At 34.5% G+C, this 16,122-nt stretch overlaps 1 protein-coding gene across 2 annotated transcripts in view; it reads right to left on the bottom strand.

The window, feature by feature from the left end:
• Positions 1–16,122, bottom strand: part of LOC150097440 (metal cation symporter ZIP14-like) — a 219,265-nt gene that overhangs the window by 68,964 nt on the left and 134,179 nt on the right. For both annotated transcript variants that reach the window (XM_090406877.1, XM_090406876.1), the window contains exon 6: positions 3,704–3,920. In XM_090406877.1, coding sequence (XP_090263003.1) covers positions 3,704–3,920 — 217 coding nt within the window. The remainder of the gene's footprint in view (positions 1–3,703; positions 3,921–16,122) is intronic.

Below are 16,122 nucleotides of genomic sequence, written 5' to 3'. Positions count from 1 at the left end.
TAGCTTGAACACCGATTCATCTATTTTTGTGCAGGAAGTGCATAGCCAATGGCAACAGAACTCATACAATATATCCTTTTTTTTTCTTTTTATCGGTGACATCAATTTTACAGCTGCAGCACTTTGTGGGTTTTTTCGCCGATCGACAGCGCAGGCAAGACACAGGGTGCTCATTCTTCATTGACTTTTGTTGCTGCCAACTTTGCTTCATACGGTAGGCACTGCGAGTACTTACACGTGACTGATTTTAACTGGAAAGATAACTGATTTAATGCACTATGAGTACTTACAGATTGTGCAGAAATAATTGTTTCCTTATTACCTGCTGTTAAGATTTTCATTTAATGATTAATTTGAATGAAAAACACTTACAATAACAATAAAATGTGGGAGCACAAGTTTAGAGTGGTAGCTTATTGACAGACACCACTTGGAAGGATTGTAAGTTGCCAAAGTACCTTATGCTTTTCCTTGATGGTCTGAAATGTTAATTCCGATTTCTGAACCCACTGTTTTTCCCCCATCTCTGATGTGTTCTTTCTTATGGGTCTCTTCAGATTTTCCCATCTGTCAGATTTAGCAGATGCCACATGCACAAAAAAATTATGTATGCTCCTGGTCTCTTGAGAGGAGAGCGAGACTGATGTGGCATGGAGACTTTCTGCACTGGTGTGACAGTAACTTATGGTGTACTGTTTAAACACTTCAGCTATATTATCCGTGATGCTTTTTATATGAGGCTTAAATTGTTTCAATTTAAGCAAAGAAACTGCACCTTTGTAGTTTGTTTTTGATCCTAAATATTTGCTGAAATACTTAATGGCCTTTGTAATATTGCTACTGATGGTTTTAAGACTGCAGCCATTCTTAAGGAGTACTTTGCTGAAATAAGTCATTTCCTTCATAATGTGAGAATTACAGAGGTATTTCCCTACTGCCTGGAAAGATTTATGCAAGTATACTTGAGAAACGGTTGAGAAGAATTAAAGCAAAAAAGCTTTTTGAAGAATACGCTGGATTCAGGCCAAATAGAGGCTGTCAGGATCAGATCTTCACTTTACGACAAATAGTTGAGAATCATGGGAATATAACAAAGATCTGTATTTAAGTTTTGTCGATCTGGAAAAGGCATATGACAAGGTGCCAAGAGAGAGAGAAGCTATTCAATACGCTACAGTTATATGGTGTCAATGGGGCATTATATCAAGCAATACTTAGTCTTTATTTGAGTTGTAAGTCAGCAGTTAGAACTGAAGGAAGTATAGGAAGATGGTTTAATGTTAAATCTGGTGTCAGACAGGGATGTACATCGTCCCCTCTGTTATTCATTATCTATATGGATAACATTATGAAGGAAAGTGGTATTAAACATGATATTAAAAGTTGAGATGTTAATGTCAGCTCTTTGCTTTATGCAGACGATGTTATACTTCTAAATAAATCCGCTACAAGTCTGCAAGATTTCCTGGCTAAATTGATAAACTGTTGTAATAGATATGGTATGAAGGTCAGCAATAAGAAGATAAAGACAATGAAAATAGGCAGAATCGTTGAAAATGTCAACTGTTGTGAATGGAGAACCTGTGGAACAAGTAAAACATTTCAGCTACTTAGGCACGATTTTTAGTGAAGAATTAAATATGGAAATAGACAACAGAATCAACAAAGCTGGTATGGTAGGAAGTCAACTGAATAAATTCATATGGAATAAGAGAGAAATTAGTCGGAACACTAAATTAGCTGTATACAAGACAGTTTTCAAACCAGTTTAAACTTATGGATTTGATAGCTGGGTCAGAAGTAAAACACTTGACCAAAAACTCGAAACCGCAGATATGAGAGTCCTGAGAAAGATCAGGTGTGAACAGATGGTATCAATGGCAATATCATATTAAAACGAGGATATTAGGAAAGAACTTGACATTATCAGCATACAGGAATGCTTTAGCAGAGCTAATCTCAGGTGGTGTGGTCACTTAAACAGAATGGGCGAGGAAAGATTAGCAAAACAAGTGTTCTCTGCCAGGTTGGCAAGAAAACGACTCAGAGGAAGACCAAGATATAGGTGGATTGATATGATACAAAGTGCCTTAGATGGTAGAAATATAAGATCTGATAATGTTGGAGTCTTGACAAGTAACAGACTGATTTGCAGGAAAATTGTAGATAGGAAGTTAGTAATGAAATAAATTTTTCATGTAGTACTATCATATCCTGTACACCCCTTGAGGGTACATAGCAGGAATTTGATGATGACTTCTTTATATCATGTGGTCATTAGATACAACTAATTTTCAAATCAAATGGTTGATTATCACATAAGCTAAAGCAGTTTTTACCTTTTTTGTGTACATCTCTGCCTAATGCATTGTAATCACAAATGTCAAGATAGTGGAAATTCAACAAAAACAAATAAACAAAAAACACAATTTACAGCAAAATATTTGAATCGGAGGTTGTGCCCAATGAGAATTAAGAGATTGATCTATTAGGCTAATCCAGCTGATAACAAATACATCAAGCAGTAACATAATCAATATAAAATAACTTGTCATGTTAAAGAGGGGAAAAAAATCTACAGGATGTCTGACTTCTCAATGCTCATTTTACAAATATGTTGCTGGATGGAAAAGGATCAGTTTTCTGTTCCTCAAGTCATTGATTCTGACCTTATGTCCTTAGATTATTTTCTATGCCATGCCAATCCCACTCATAAAAGAATTTTAAATTGCAGCATTTTTTTGTTGCAGCATGGGTAAACTAAGGGTAAGATAATCCAGAAATTCCACTCTAGAGACCAAACATGGAACACTTTCAAACCACTTTTTTTTTTTTTTATACTCTATTTTTTTTATTATACTCTAACCAAGTGAAAAATAAACTTTCAACATCTGTCTCTAAATCCAGAGTAATTTATTAAAAAAGGGTGGCACACCATTTGGCAACTCCTACAGGTAGAGATGACCTACGAATGCTTCTGCCTGGTATCTCAGCTTGGGCCTGGCTCCCACTGAAGAGACCTCAATAAAGGTCAAAACTAGTCTGGGTAGTGGCCCTTCCCTTAATGCATAACATTAGACATATCCGCAAGGAGATGTGTTTTGCATTAATGGAGATACTGGGACAGGAGTGTTGGTAGCTTGCTACACCTTTGCAACGAGTTGCCCTGGTGCTGTATCACCTTACCCTTAGTCCTGAAGATACTTTCAGGCGCAAACTTTGTTTGCTCACACTTGGATAAAGGATTAAACTAAATTTATTATATTATTTCAAACCACTTCTCACACCAGGAAGTGAAATTCATCTAACACCTACAGACTTCCACACATCAATTCCATAGTAGAATAATAACAGATATGAGTTAGGGATAAAATAATTTACAAAAGCTAAGTAAGACAAAATCAGAAGCTATAATTTATGGATTACTCCAGAAACGTTGAAGCAGACTTGGCAAAAGTTTACAAATTTGAAGTATGTCAAGTTACACATAGAGTTCACAATGAAATTATTCTCTGCCAAATAAAAAAAAAATGCACTGTCTAAACTATTCACAATATTTATTACTGCTGTATTTTAAATTTTTCAAGAAATATGTACATATAAAATAATGAGTTTTTTAAAGCATGAGTCCTGCATTTCTAGGCAACTTTTATCTTATTATGCAATTGTAACAATTATTTTGCAACTGCTAGAAACTTCTTACCTAATTCGTGAGGGAATTCTTCACATACTACAGCAACAGATATACTTATTCCTGCAAGAACACTTTCAGAAAATGCAGCACCAATAGAAAGACCATCAATGAAGTTGTGTAAACCATCTCCAAATATGATCATCCAAGCTACAGTTGCAATACCTGAACTTCCCTGTCTAAATGATACTGCAGAGTCATGATGGTGATGATGATGACCACGAGAAGGCTAAAAGTTGGATAATGAAGAAAATTATTTATATGTTATGTGTATGCATCCATATGTATTTCAGAATAGCACACATTTAAATATTATATCGAGCTTCCTTATAAATCATACAAACCAGAACTTCAGGTTTAGTGAATTTAAGAAAAACAGTCAGTATTTTGCAACTTTAGCAATTTACTTGTAAGCTATTAGCACTCGCTATTCTGAGGATTTACTATGGGTTTGTATTGCTAGGACTACAGAGTTTCAGAATATGTGATGTATTTAATAGCTAATACCAAGAACATGGGAGGATTTTTTCAAAGAAAAATTATAAAATATTATTATTATTATTCAGACCTCCATGGAGCCAAAAGAATCATCACGGGAGGTCCTTCCTAAGAAACAAAGTCTATCAAGACTCATCGCAGGAATTCCCTCCTAGGAAAGATAAAGTCTATCATACCACTCCTTGAACTCACTGACCATTCTCGCTCTCACCACTTTATCAGGCAATGCATTTCATGGTTCAAACACCCTCCATGCAAAGAAACCACTTCTCACCCTCTTGCTCACAGCTTCCTTTTGTAACTTCCAGGGATGGCCCCTTTGTCATCACTCCTTTCTACTGTTCAACCAAGTGAAAGAACCAGTGTCAATCCTGTAACCACCCCTCAACAGTTTAAAAGTCTCAATCATATCACCTCTCCTTCTATCTACCAAACTCTGCAGTCCACATTCCCTCAGTCAATCCTCATAACTAACATTGTACAATCCTGAAAGCATCCTTGTTATCTGCCTCTGTACCCTTTCCACAGTTAATTTATCCCCTTCAAATCCTGGGGATCAAATTTGAGAACAATAGTCTAAGTGTGGTCTGATCAGGGTCTTATACAACAGAATGATAACTTATATCTGCAGGTCAGCTTCCTTCTCAGTATTGCAGCAATCCTCTGTGTTACCTTCACCACCTTGCAAAATGTTCCCTGAATTTCAGTTTTCTATCAATCATCAACCACAGATCTCTTGTCTCCCCTACTTCCTCCAGTTCAACTCCTCCAATAGAGTATGAAGTATCCTATCGATGTGTCCCAAACCTAAAGACCTTACATTTTGCTGCATTACACCGACACCCCCATTCATTAGCCCACTTGTCTAGTTTATTCAAATCCTTTGCAGGGCTGCCACATCTGCACTATTCCAATAACCTTTCCTAGCTTCACATCATCTGCAAACAACTGAATATCCCCCCTGCAATCCACTGACAATGTCATTGATATAAAGGTTAAACAATATAGATACCAGTACTGAGTCCTGTGGGACCCCACTTTTAACCTTCTGCCTCCTTGAAACTGTTTCACATACACAATTCTCTGATACCTATCGGACAGCCAATAGTGAATCCTGAATCCAGTTCACCAACCTGACATCCAAACCCATGTTTGGATGTCAGGTTGGTCAGTTGGCTGTAACTTAAATATCAGCTTATTATGTGGCACCCTGTCAAATGCCTTCGCTAAATCCAAAAAAATGGCAGTATATACCTTTCCCTCATCAACTGCTCTTGTAACTTTATTATAAAAGGCTAGCATATTACCAAAACAAGAGCACTCCTTAACAAATCCATGTTGACTCTCACAGATAACATTACCCTCATCTGCCCAATGCTGTATACGGTCCCTCACTAATTTCTCCAAGATCTTAACAACTACTGATGACACACAAACTGGCCTATAATTAGACACTTCCAGTCTGCTACTGCCCTAATGCAATGGCACTATCTTACCTTCCTTCCATTCCCTGGGCACCTTTCCCATAGCCAGACTTTCATTGAAAAGCCAGGTCAAAGGAGCTGTCAGTTCTTTAGAACATTCTCTCAAAACTCGTGGTGAAATGAGTTTTGAAATACCATCCAGTCCCACAGCTTTACCGACATCCAGAGTACTCAGTATTTGGAACACACTCTCCTCCTGCACCTCTAAACCTCGAACCTGCCCTATCCATCTAATATTAAAATTTACTCTCCAGGATGAAATATTCCAATAAAGTGTTCATTGAACAATTCCACTATGTCCTTTGCATCAGTTACTCTATTCCCATTTTTATACCACAATGTCATTCTTCCACAATAATTTCTCCTCCTCCTACTGGCCACATAGCTAAAAAAATTGCCTAGCATTTTCTTTGGATCTTAGGGCCAATCTCTTCTCATATTCCAGTTTTGCCTTCCTTACCATACTAGTCACTCTCCTGGCCTGTGTCTTGTATTCTTCATGCATCTGCTCTTCACCTGTCTCCTTATATCTCTTTCATAGCCTCTTTTTCACATGCAGTTCCTGTTTAATATTGTTGGTCATCCACTTTATACCAAATTGTGTCCTCTTCACTTGTGGAATACAGCTCACTATTGCTGCTAACAAATATTCCTTCACAATTTCCCAGATACTAATGATATCCTGCCCTTCCAATTCCTCCCTCCATGGAACTTCCCCAAGTTGATATCTAAGACTATTAGATATCAATCCTTATAATTCTGCCTTATAATTCCACATATGTTCCCGTCTCTTTGATACTCCTGTATGTCTATTCATCTTCCAAGTCAAAACCACATGGTCACTCTCTCCAAGTGGTGGAAGAAATGTCATCTCAGTTATTATCAACTCTTCTGATGCTAATGACCAAATCCAAAATTCTTGAACCTCTTATTCCCTCTATTACATGTTGCCTAAGACATCTGTCCCTCAAGAATTCTAGAAATTCCATTCCCATATTGCTACATGCATCTTCCTCTCCCCAATTTATACTACTGTAGTTAAAATCTCCCATAACAATCATTCTTCTTGCACTTGCCAGGCTCAACTGCCTAAACATCTCCTGGTCCCCACCCTCTGTGCTCCTCGGTTTGTAGCAAGGAGCACAGGATATCCTGTCTTGCCCACCTCTACCTCACACCATATACTTTCAAAATCATTAGTGTCACTGCCTTCCAAAACCTTCACCATCTTCTACTGTTCCTATTCTCTCCTTTTCTATCATTCCCATAACTACCTCTCATTCCCTCTCTTCTACTATTCCTATTCTCTCTTCTTCTACCATTCCATTGACATCATTATCAAATTTTCAGAAAACATTCAAATTCTCTCAATTTTATTCTTGTATTCAGAGAAGTATTCCTTATCACAGAGTTTAATTTTTTAAATTAAAAGAAATAAGCTGGGCAACTTATTTTACAGTAAGCATCAGGAGAAATATAAGCAAATATGTTTTAAATAACAACATGTCCAGTGGGATTAACGGGAAGGATGTTTTTTGAAATCACTGCCATTGTACTTATGTCTGTCTCTTAATGGGGATTGTTTTTCTTGGACAGAGTGTATTGTTGGATGAAAAAAGAAAAACGACTTCCTGGGAGAAAAAACTATACTATCTTTATAGGAAATTGGCTAACTCACCTTCAGATGAAAAGGCCTTATAAAGGTTATTTTCATCTTAGATAAGATTTGAACTCGGGTCTTTCCAACCAAAAGACATCACTGATACTGACAGCTATGGAGAATGTTAAGGGAGGAGATTTCTGTGTTAATCAGGTTATGGGTTCCTTAATTAATATAGTAAAAAAACTTCCTCACATTTAATATTAATCAGAAAAATCGCTGCTAAAGGAAAGAGAGGATAGATCACTTTGAAATGGAAACTTGTGAGCAATTAGTTGCTGATTTCTCATCTCCAAAACTCAAAAAAGGATTTAGATAGGTAGACAACATTTTCAACACTGCCACAGAGCTGCATAACCTAAACACTTCCTTAGCCGCTAAGAACAAACATAAGCATATAAAAGTTTGTGACAGAAACAGAAAAAATGAAACACTTCATTATTCTTTAATGTACTCCTTACTCACCTTCTTTTGAGCTGCCTCTTGTTTAGCATATACTGCAACCCTACACATGCTGTTAATATATTCAAAGAAATTCTTGTCAGTGGACATAGAATTTAGGCATGATTAATATCCCTAAAAATTGAGATTTAGCAATCAGGCTCTCAAATTATTACAATTATTATTACATGGTAACTACATGGAGTCTGCTTCAACATGGGATATCATTCTACACAATCACTCCACGATTGTATTTTTGTCTGTCAACACTGACTGCTGATGACAAGATAATTCATAGTTGGCCATCTAGGCTAGCAAGCCTATTACAAATTGTCTCATATTGTCATGCTGAACTTCAATGATGACTATAAGATAATTCACAGCAGGTGCAGACATTTCATATGGGGAAATGGGAAGCTTGGCATACAGAAAATGTATGGAAAAACTGAACAAAATATTTTTTACAAGCACATAAAGGAGAGAAGCAACACAACAGACTTGTAAACAAGTCTGACATCAGAGTTATACTAACACATTTTTGAAGTTTGCATGTTTATATTATAGTTCAAACTTTCCAGGCCTACATATGAAAGGGGCATATAGATCACTAGAAGCAGGTGGCACCAGGCTCACACTAACATTAACATGCAGTTACTATAAGTCACTCATCTTTTTACAGGCATAAACTAATTTTTCTTCAGGTGTCTATATACAAATAATTCAAGATGAAATACCTTGTAGATGGCACATATGAAACAATTATTTATTCAAAATCAACTATGAGATAATTGAATTATGGTTTCTTTATTAAAAAAGTTTGCAACTTACTGCTGGTACCAAAATGCTAACAACATTTTGGCACCAGCAATAAGATGACAAATAGCTTACAGTCATTGCATGCTTATATTAGTGCAATTTTGGTACTGCTTCCTTCTAATAAGACAAAAATTACTTCTAAGAAGTTCAACGTTTCTAGACTACACAAGTCTAGAAACTCTGAACCAATAATATAAACATGCAAGTTCTGAAAACTTTTCTTTTTTACTAAAAAAAGTTTGTAGCTGTAAAAAATGTAATATCATATATACAGTTTTGATAAGAAAATACTAACAACATTCTGGCAGCATTGAAAGTTGATATATTAGGCAGTCAACATGTTAATTATGCATTTTCTAGATGGTATTCCTGTTTTGCAAAGGAAAACAGACATACCAGCCATACTCATTTCTTCCTGAGTTTCTGGAAGAAAAAAAGGCCTGCTAACTATATAAGACCAAATAACTCACCTTTGATGTAACAAAGATTCCTAGAGAATTAAACTCGGGTCTTTTTCTCCAACTTAAAGGTACACATTGCATCATCTTCCAACAGCAATACAGAGGAGCTAAATAAAACTTAATTCAATAGCAGATTTCCAAAAACTCAGAATCCTACTAGGGACCTTTAGATCTTTAGTCTAACACCCACCCAAATGAGCTACACTGGCACACACATAAGAATACAATTAATAAGGAATATATTTGTAACCAGTTATGACAGAAAAAAAAAAAGTTAAACTTTGAATTAAAAAAATAGTACATAACAGAAATACTTATTACATATATAAATCAGCAGGATACCTACTTAAACATTAAACTACTTTTAAAATTATAAAATTAAGGTACCCATCCAGATCCTCAAAAGACTCTGTCCCTTCTTCTCACCTAGTAGATTATATAACTTCTGATATGCTCCTGGTGAAACAGGGTAAGCTGGTATAATATGGTGAATGTACAATTAACATCAGAAAAGCCAAATACAAACATGCCATTTATTTTATTTATTATGGTAAATCAGTCCTTTATGATCATGCATGGCCAAAATATACCGGAAACATAACACAAGACTAACTGGAAATGATTCAATGAGAGAAAATAAAATGAAAATGACATGAAATAAAATGAAATGAAAATGACACGAATGAAAATTTAAACAGGTATGCGAGGCCATCAATTAACTCATCAACAAAAATGGTCTCAAGATTTCAAGGATTCTGTTGACACATTCAATCCTTCAACTATATACTGAGATGGTGAAGATAACACTCTTAATAGGAACTGCAAATAGATATGGCAGAAGCTTAACCTCTTCTAGTGACCATCATACACAGGATCATGATCCTGCTTCCAACCACTGAAAAATCTGACCAACTTCCATAGCTGAGATTGAAGAAATAGTTTGAAGAATGATGAGACATCAGCCCTTCAGATGAAAAATCTGGTTTCGATTCTCATTATATCTCCTAATGAGTTAGTCTTATAGGGAAGTAACAGGATTTTCTTAATGCTGGAATTTTTCCTGCAAAACTGGCAAACTAGCAAGAAAACACAAGTAATTAATAGAGAAAAAAAAATACTGCATAGTGTGCAGCATATATAGTGCAGAAGGAAGACTGCATAGTGTGGTGGGACAGTGGTGGATTGTGTAATGCGGCATGGCTTCCATGATATTGTTATTACACACCACCACCTCCGTGGAGTCTTAAGACTTCATGGAGATAGCAGGTAATAGCAACAACACTTACAAATGATGCCAATAATAGGACTTGAAGTCCCTTTCATAACTAGCTTAAAACTCATGCAAAGTCCTTATGCATTGAGATCTAGCAGTGAAAACAACAGCAGTGACATATACATAAGAACTTATACTCTGGCAAACAAAAATAGGCAATTGCAGTTATTAAGCTTAGCAACAGGACTCTATGCAGTCAAATCTCCTTTATTAGTCTGAGGATGGTTAATGTTTTAACTTATGCCATTGTTAGATATAAGAATTCTAAATTTTTTGTTAGCTTTCATGATTGACACCTTTTACATTTGCTAACATGTAAATATTAGGTTTTGATGTTAAAACAAGACCAGGTCATTAACTAATACACTCATGAATTATTCTCTGGATGGTTCATTTATTTTGCAAGACGAAAAACCAGAGGCTCAACTCTGGTTTTTCATCTTGCAAAATACAAAAGTAACTCATCTTGAAGTTGAGAGAAGTGGACAAATTACTTTGAATAGTTTTAAAAGAAATAAGTAGTGATACACCACTTGTATAAAATATTCAAGAGGAATACATATCAATACATATGATTAAAAAAATACACACATCAGAAACCTGAAAAGGCAGCTAAAATAAACAATATTCAACCAGAAATGCTGAAATATAGAAGTATATACGCACACACAATGGTTGTCCACTGTAATTAAATGGGACCAAAGTAACATCTCGGTAAGCAAATTTCACAATCAGCAAGCAATTCACGAATGACAATTGATGATCAATAAAATTATCTAAATTACTGATACTGTAATGCCATGTAGATGAGACTGTAATAAAGAATATACAAAAAAAAAAAATATGTTCGTGAGATAAAAATAAACAACTGCAAATTACAGTTGTTTAAACAAAAAATTAAATGAAGAATGTATTATTTTTTTAAAACCTGCTCAAAAAGCAATCCATTGCATTTTAATAATAGTAAAAATATCTTGAAAATAACAAAAATTTAAATGAAGAAACTGGATTTTAATACAGTCACATGTTCACCTCTTTCAGCATGTTCACTGATATGAAGTTTCACATTTAAATCAGTACACTTTCTGGATGCACCAGTTTTGCTTTTGTTTGAAACATTTACTAGGATTATTTTAATTTTTCATGAATGCATTATAAGAAGATAAATAATTCCCCAATTAAAAAGATAATGTGAAACATTATATGTTTGGTTTTATTAATAAAAACTGTTCAAATGTTCCAGAATTCTAAAAAATCTCTATGTACCCTATTGAGTGCAACCCTTGAGTAAGAGTGCCATGAATGACCTGTGCCATAGAATATACTCTGACATCTTGTTTTCACTCTTGTGATACCTGCATGCTATATCTTGTTGCTTTTCATAAAGTGAGATGAAAAATTGAAGATCTATTAAGGAACAGGACTTCAATTTTGGTGAACTGGAAATAAAAACAAAACTAACTAAAACATAAATATGCAAAAAAAGTGGGTCAAAATTTGGTAGGTTTGATAAACAACATATTGTAGTGTACATTCTCTTTAATGTATTCTATGAGATAACTCATGGGTTTGGGTGCTAACTCACAAGCCCATAAAAGTCACTAACAGATTGTAGCAAATTTTATCATTTGAGGGGAAGGAAAAAAAAATCCATGAGAAAAATCATGGTCAAGCAAATTCAGCAAAAATGTTAAAATAGAGAATATTATGGATCCAGCAATGTTTTATAGCCAAATATAGAAAACAAACTTGAAAAAGTTTCCAAAATTTACCAGAGAGCTTATGAGAATATATAACTTTCAGCATTGGAGTTGCCTTGGTTTAAGCTTAAAAGACAAGCTTTTAAACTTCCAACATTTGGGAAACTAATTCTTAGGCCTCCTGCACAAAAGCTAAGGCTACCTGACTGCATCCATAGAAGGCACCCCTTAGGACTTTAGGCTTAAAAATTCTTATTTCTTCTACTTATTGTTTCTCTGTGTATGTTATTACAATTTTAAGTGTATTCTTGAAGATGTCTGTCACAGAGATGAAATATCGAAACAATTCAACTTATGTTTAATTATTTTTCTGTGCTGTATTTATTCCCCTAAACTTAATTATAAGAATACTGAACATAACATCATATTTGTTGCTCAGAAAAATCTGAACTCTTTTTGTTTACTTTTGTAAACTTCTAATTTCATTTTTTTTCCCCATTCATATTTCTTATGTTGATGGCACAAAGTAGCTGACTTTTTGCTGGTTCACTGATGAAAGCAATGGGGGGGCCTTTTTTTTTTGTGATAAATTAGCCTGAATTATAAACATCAATATAGTAATTGCATTGCAATCTTTTGTCTGTGTACCTGTAAACACTCAAGGAATCAAGAATCATGTTGTAATAGATTTAACGGTATTGATATGAACACAGATGGATAAGAAAATAACTATTTATTAACTTAAAAGCTAATATTTCACTGGTATTACATCCAGCATCTTCAGAGCACACAACACAAAGTTGTTACAAATGCAAGACAACCACAATCCAGTGTAACAGTGGGGCTAGTTTAAGTAATTGCAGCGTGCAACACAAGACTAAAGTCCTAATAGGGCACCATGTAGGTTAACCTAGATGGCGCCCTATTTTAACCTATTAGGACTTTAGTCTTGTGTTGCACGCTGCAATTACTTACACTAGCCCCACTGTTACAGTGGATTGTGGTTGTCTTGCATCTGTAACAAACTTTGTGTTGTGTGTTCTGAAGATGCTGGATATAATACCAGCGAAATTAACTTAAAAGCTAATAGTGATTTTCTTATCCATCTGTGTTCCTATCAATACCGTTAAATCTATTACAACATGTCTGACGAACACATAAGTCTATCCACGCACTCAAGGAATCAATTTATTTACGTGCAAAATTTAGCTCATTAACCACACTGACGTCAATATGGATAAAATACATCAATCCTCATACAATTCATATCCGTCATATATTTCAATGTAATATCAATGGTATTACAATTTTAATATGCATTTCGCATCCACAGTAACTTTGATGCGTATACATGTCATGGCTAGTTGGGTGGTTAAATTACTTTAATAAAATGAAACATATAAAAAAAATTAGGGTATTTGAAAAACTTGACTAAATGAACTTCATAATCAAATCAAAGTATTCTCATAAGCTCTTGAATAAATTTTCAAAACTAAAGTTTCTTTAAATATTTGGCTATATGGCTGCATCCAAATATTCTGTATTTGAATATATATTTTATTATGTACCTACTAAGAGTTCACTTATGAAGAATTTAGGTAAATTTTCAAAATCTTTTTTAAGTTTCTTTCTATATTTGGCTATAAAATATGTCTGAATCCATAATATTCTCCATATCAATATCTTATTTGTTATGCCAAATTGAAGCCTTCTGGCTCTATACTTGAGTAATTCAATGTGTGTGTGTGTGTGTGTGTGTGTGTGTGTTTAATGAACTCTAAAAGAAAGAAAAAGAGCCTCCATAGCTCAGTCGGTACAGACAAAGCCCTTTGGTCGGAAAGACCTGGGTTTGATTCCCGTCAGTGATGTGAGGAACCTTTATCTGGTCTCTTTCAATGAAAGGCGAGTTAGCTGGTCTCATATGGAGGTAGGGAGTTTTTTCACCTGGAAACTTGGGTTTTTCATCCCACAGAGCATGCAAACCGGCCTGTGAACACACACGGATTACTCAAGAATATTGCCCTTAAGGGGATGCCACAGAGAAATGACAAACTGGCAGCATTAAAAAAAAATTCATCAGGAACACCTCGTTAGGAGACTATCTGTCCTAAAGGGATGGATGAGATGAAACAATCAATCAATCAATCAAAAGAAAGAAAACAGTAATGTGGTTGTCACCATAAACACATACATACATACATAGCTCATGGCAAAAACATGATGTTAAAAAAGAGAATCATGATGTCATTATATATTAACAGAATTGAAGAATTTAAAATATTTTAAGTTAAAACTTTGAAGAAAAACACAGATCTAATCCAAGAAGTTGGAAAATTAAAATAAGAGTTAAAGTAAAAGTCTTAATATGTTATAATAAGGAAAAGAAACATATATATCATTATAAATTCAGATCTAAGTTCGTAATCCAGGTCACAGCTTCAGGAGCCGCTTGTAAAAAGTCATTCCAGTCATTCTGATAAGCACCATAAACAGGTAAGCAGATAACTTTATAGTAATTTTTACACTGCATGATTCAGAAGTCCTGGTTAGGTTGAATTCCAAATGACTGAAGTAGCTATTTTTATATAGCTGCTGTGGTACATATCTATATAAAAATTTCACTGAACTAAAACTGAATGTGAGAATTATAGAACAATTTCAAAATCCACTGAATATATCTTTGAATAGACATTGTGAATAGACACTCTCCAAACAACAGGATGTAGGTTTGAATCCCCATGTAGCATGGATGGATGTTTATGAAAAGACTATCTAATAGGTGATGATTTCCAGTGTGGTAGTTTCACAGTGGTTATTGGAGACTGAAATAGCTTCAAACATTTTTCATTGGTTGAAGATTGATTCAACCACTGATGACTAATAAAAGCATTTTCTTTATAATTAAAAGAATTCTAATTATTGGCTTAATGTGAGTTTATAACAATAATTTTCTATGAAATTTGGTATTCATGAACACCATCAAATTTTATTCTTTTATCTGGATCAGAATAATTGTAAATTAGGCCAAAAAATATATAGAGTCAACTTATAATAATCACAAAAACAACTAGATTCAACACAAGTCATAATGATGTCATATGCAACAATGCTAGCACGAAACCTTTTCTAATCTTTATTAATGATTTTCTGCTGTTTTCAGATGCCATTAATATCTTCCTCTCCCCTTCCTCTACTGTCTACAAACCAAAAAACCTACTTAAACTTTAATAAACAAGAAATTAAATTTTTTGTTCTAATACATTACTCAAATCAAAGTTTTTGTATGAAATATTTTCACAACTAGGCTACTTGTATATAGAGACTGTTCAATTTTACATTTTTATGTGATCCCCATCCCAAAGGTTGTAAACCTATAGTACCATAGGTCAAGGATTGTTTTTCCTATTTTTATTACACACATACACAGAGAGAGAGAGTATCTACATCTCCATTTTTCATTGGTATTTTTTTATTATTTATTTATTTTTTTTTTTTGCATAATATGGACACACAGTTCTAGAGACCAAATATTAAACTTCCCAAGCCACTTCAGACCTCTAATAAGTGAGGCAGTAATCTCACCAGGTGATGAAATTATGTCCTACCTAAAGACAGTCACAAAAAATACCTGCTATGCATTATGGAAGGGTCACTTAGACTGGTACATTGAAGTTTTCATTAGTTCAATGAAAACATCACAGGTTACCTTGGTCTCGGTATCTAATGGTAAATCATTCAATTGTCATTACTTCTTTGCTTTTTAACCTTAAATCTCACTTCAGGAGTTTCTCCCATTCCCCTAAAGATTAAATCAAGTTATATAGACATAAAAAAATATAAAAAAAAAACTCAACTGAGGTACCTTACATTAAATGCATGGAGGAAAACACTAATGAATTTAGAGAAACCACGGCAATTTTATTTGTAACCCTTATAGCACAGAGAATAGAAACAGAAGTCAGAGATGACAGAGGCAAACAAATGCAATGCTTCTGTTGATGCAGCTGGCATTGGTTAGTTGCTCTTTTTTGAACTTTCATAGACAAAATCTGAATTTACTAATTAGGCATATATAAATGTTTTGCTCTAACTGGGTCA

The sequence above is a fragment of the Typopeltis vanoorti genome, chromosome 17 (assembly GCF_054136105.1).
Source record: "Typopeltis vanoorti isolate ZY-2024b chromosome 17, IOZ_Tvanoo_1.0, whole genome shotgun sequence".
In the NCBI taxonomy this organism is placed as follows: Eukaryota; Metazoa; Arthropoda; class Arachnida; order Uropygi; family Thelyphonidae; genus Typopeltis; species Typopeltis vanoorti.
Note: the sequence above shows the minus strand (reverse complement) of the source record. Positions and strands in the feature narration are given on the sequence as shown.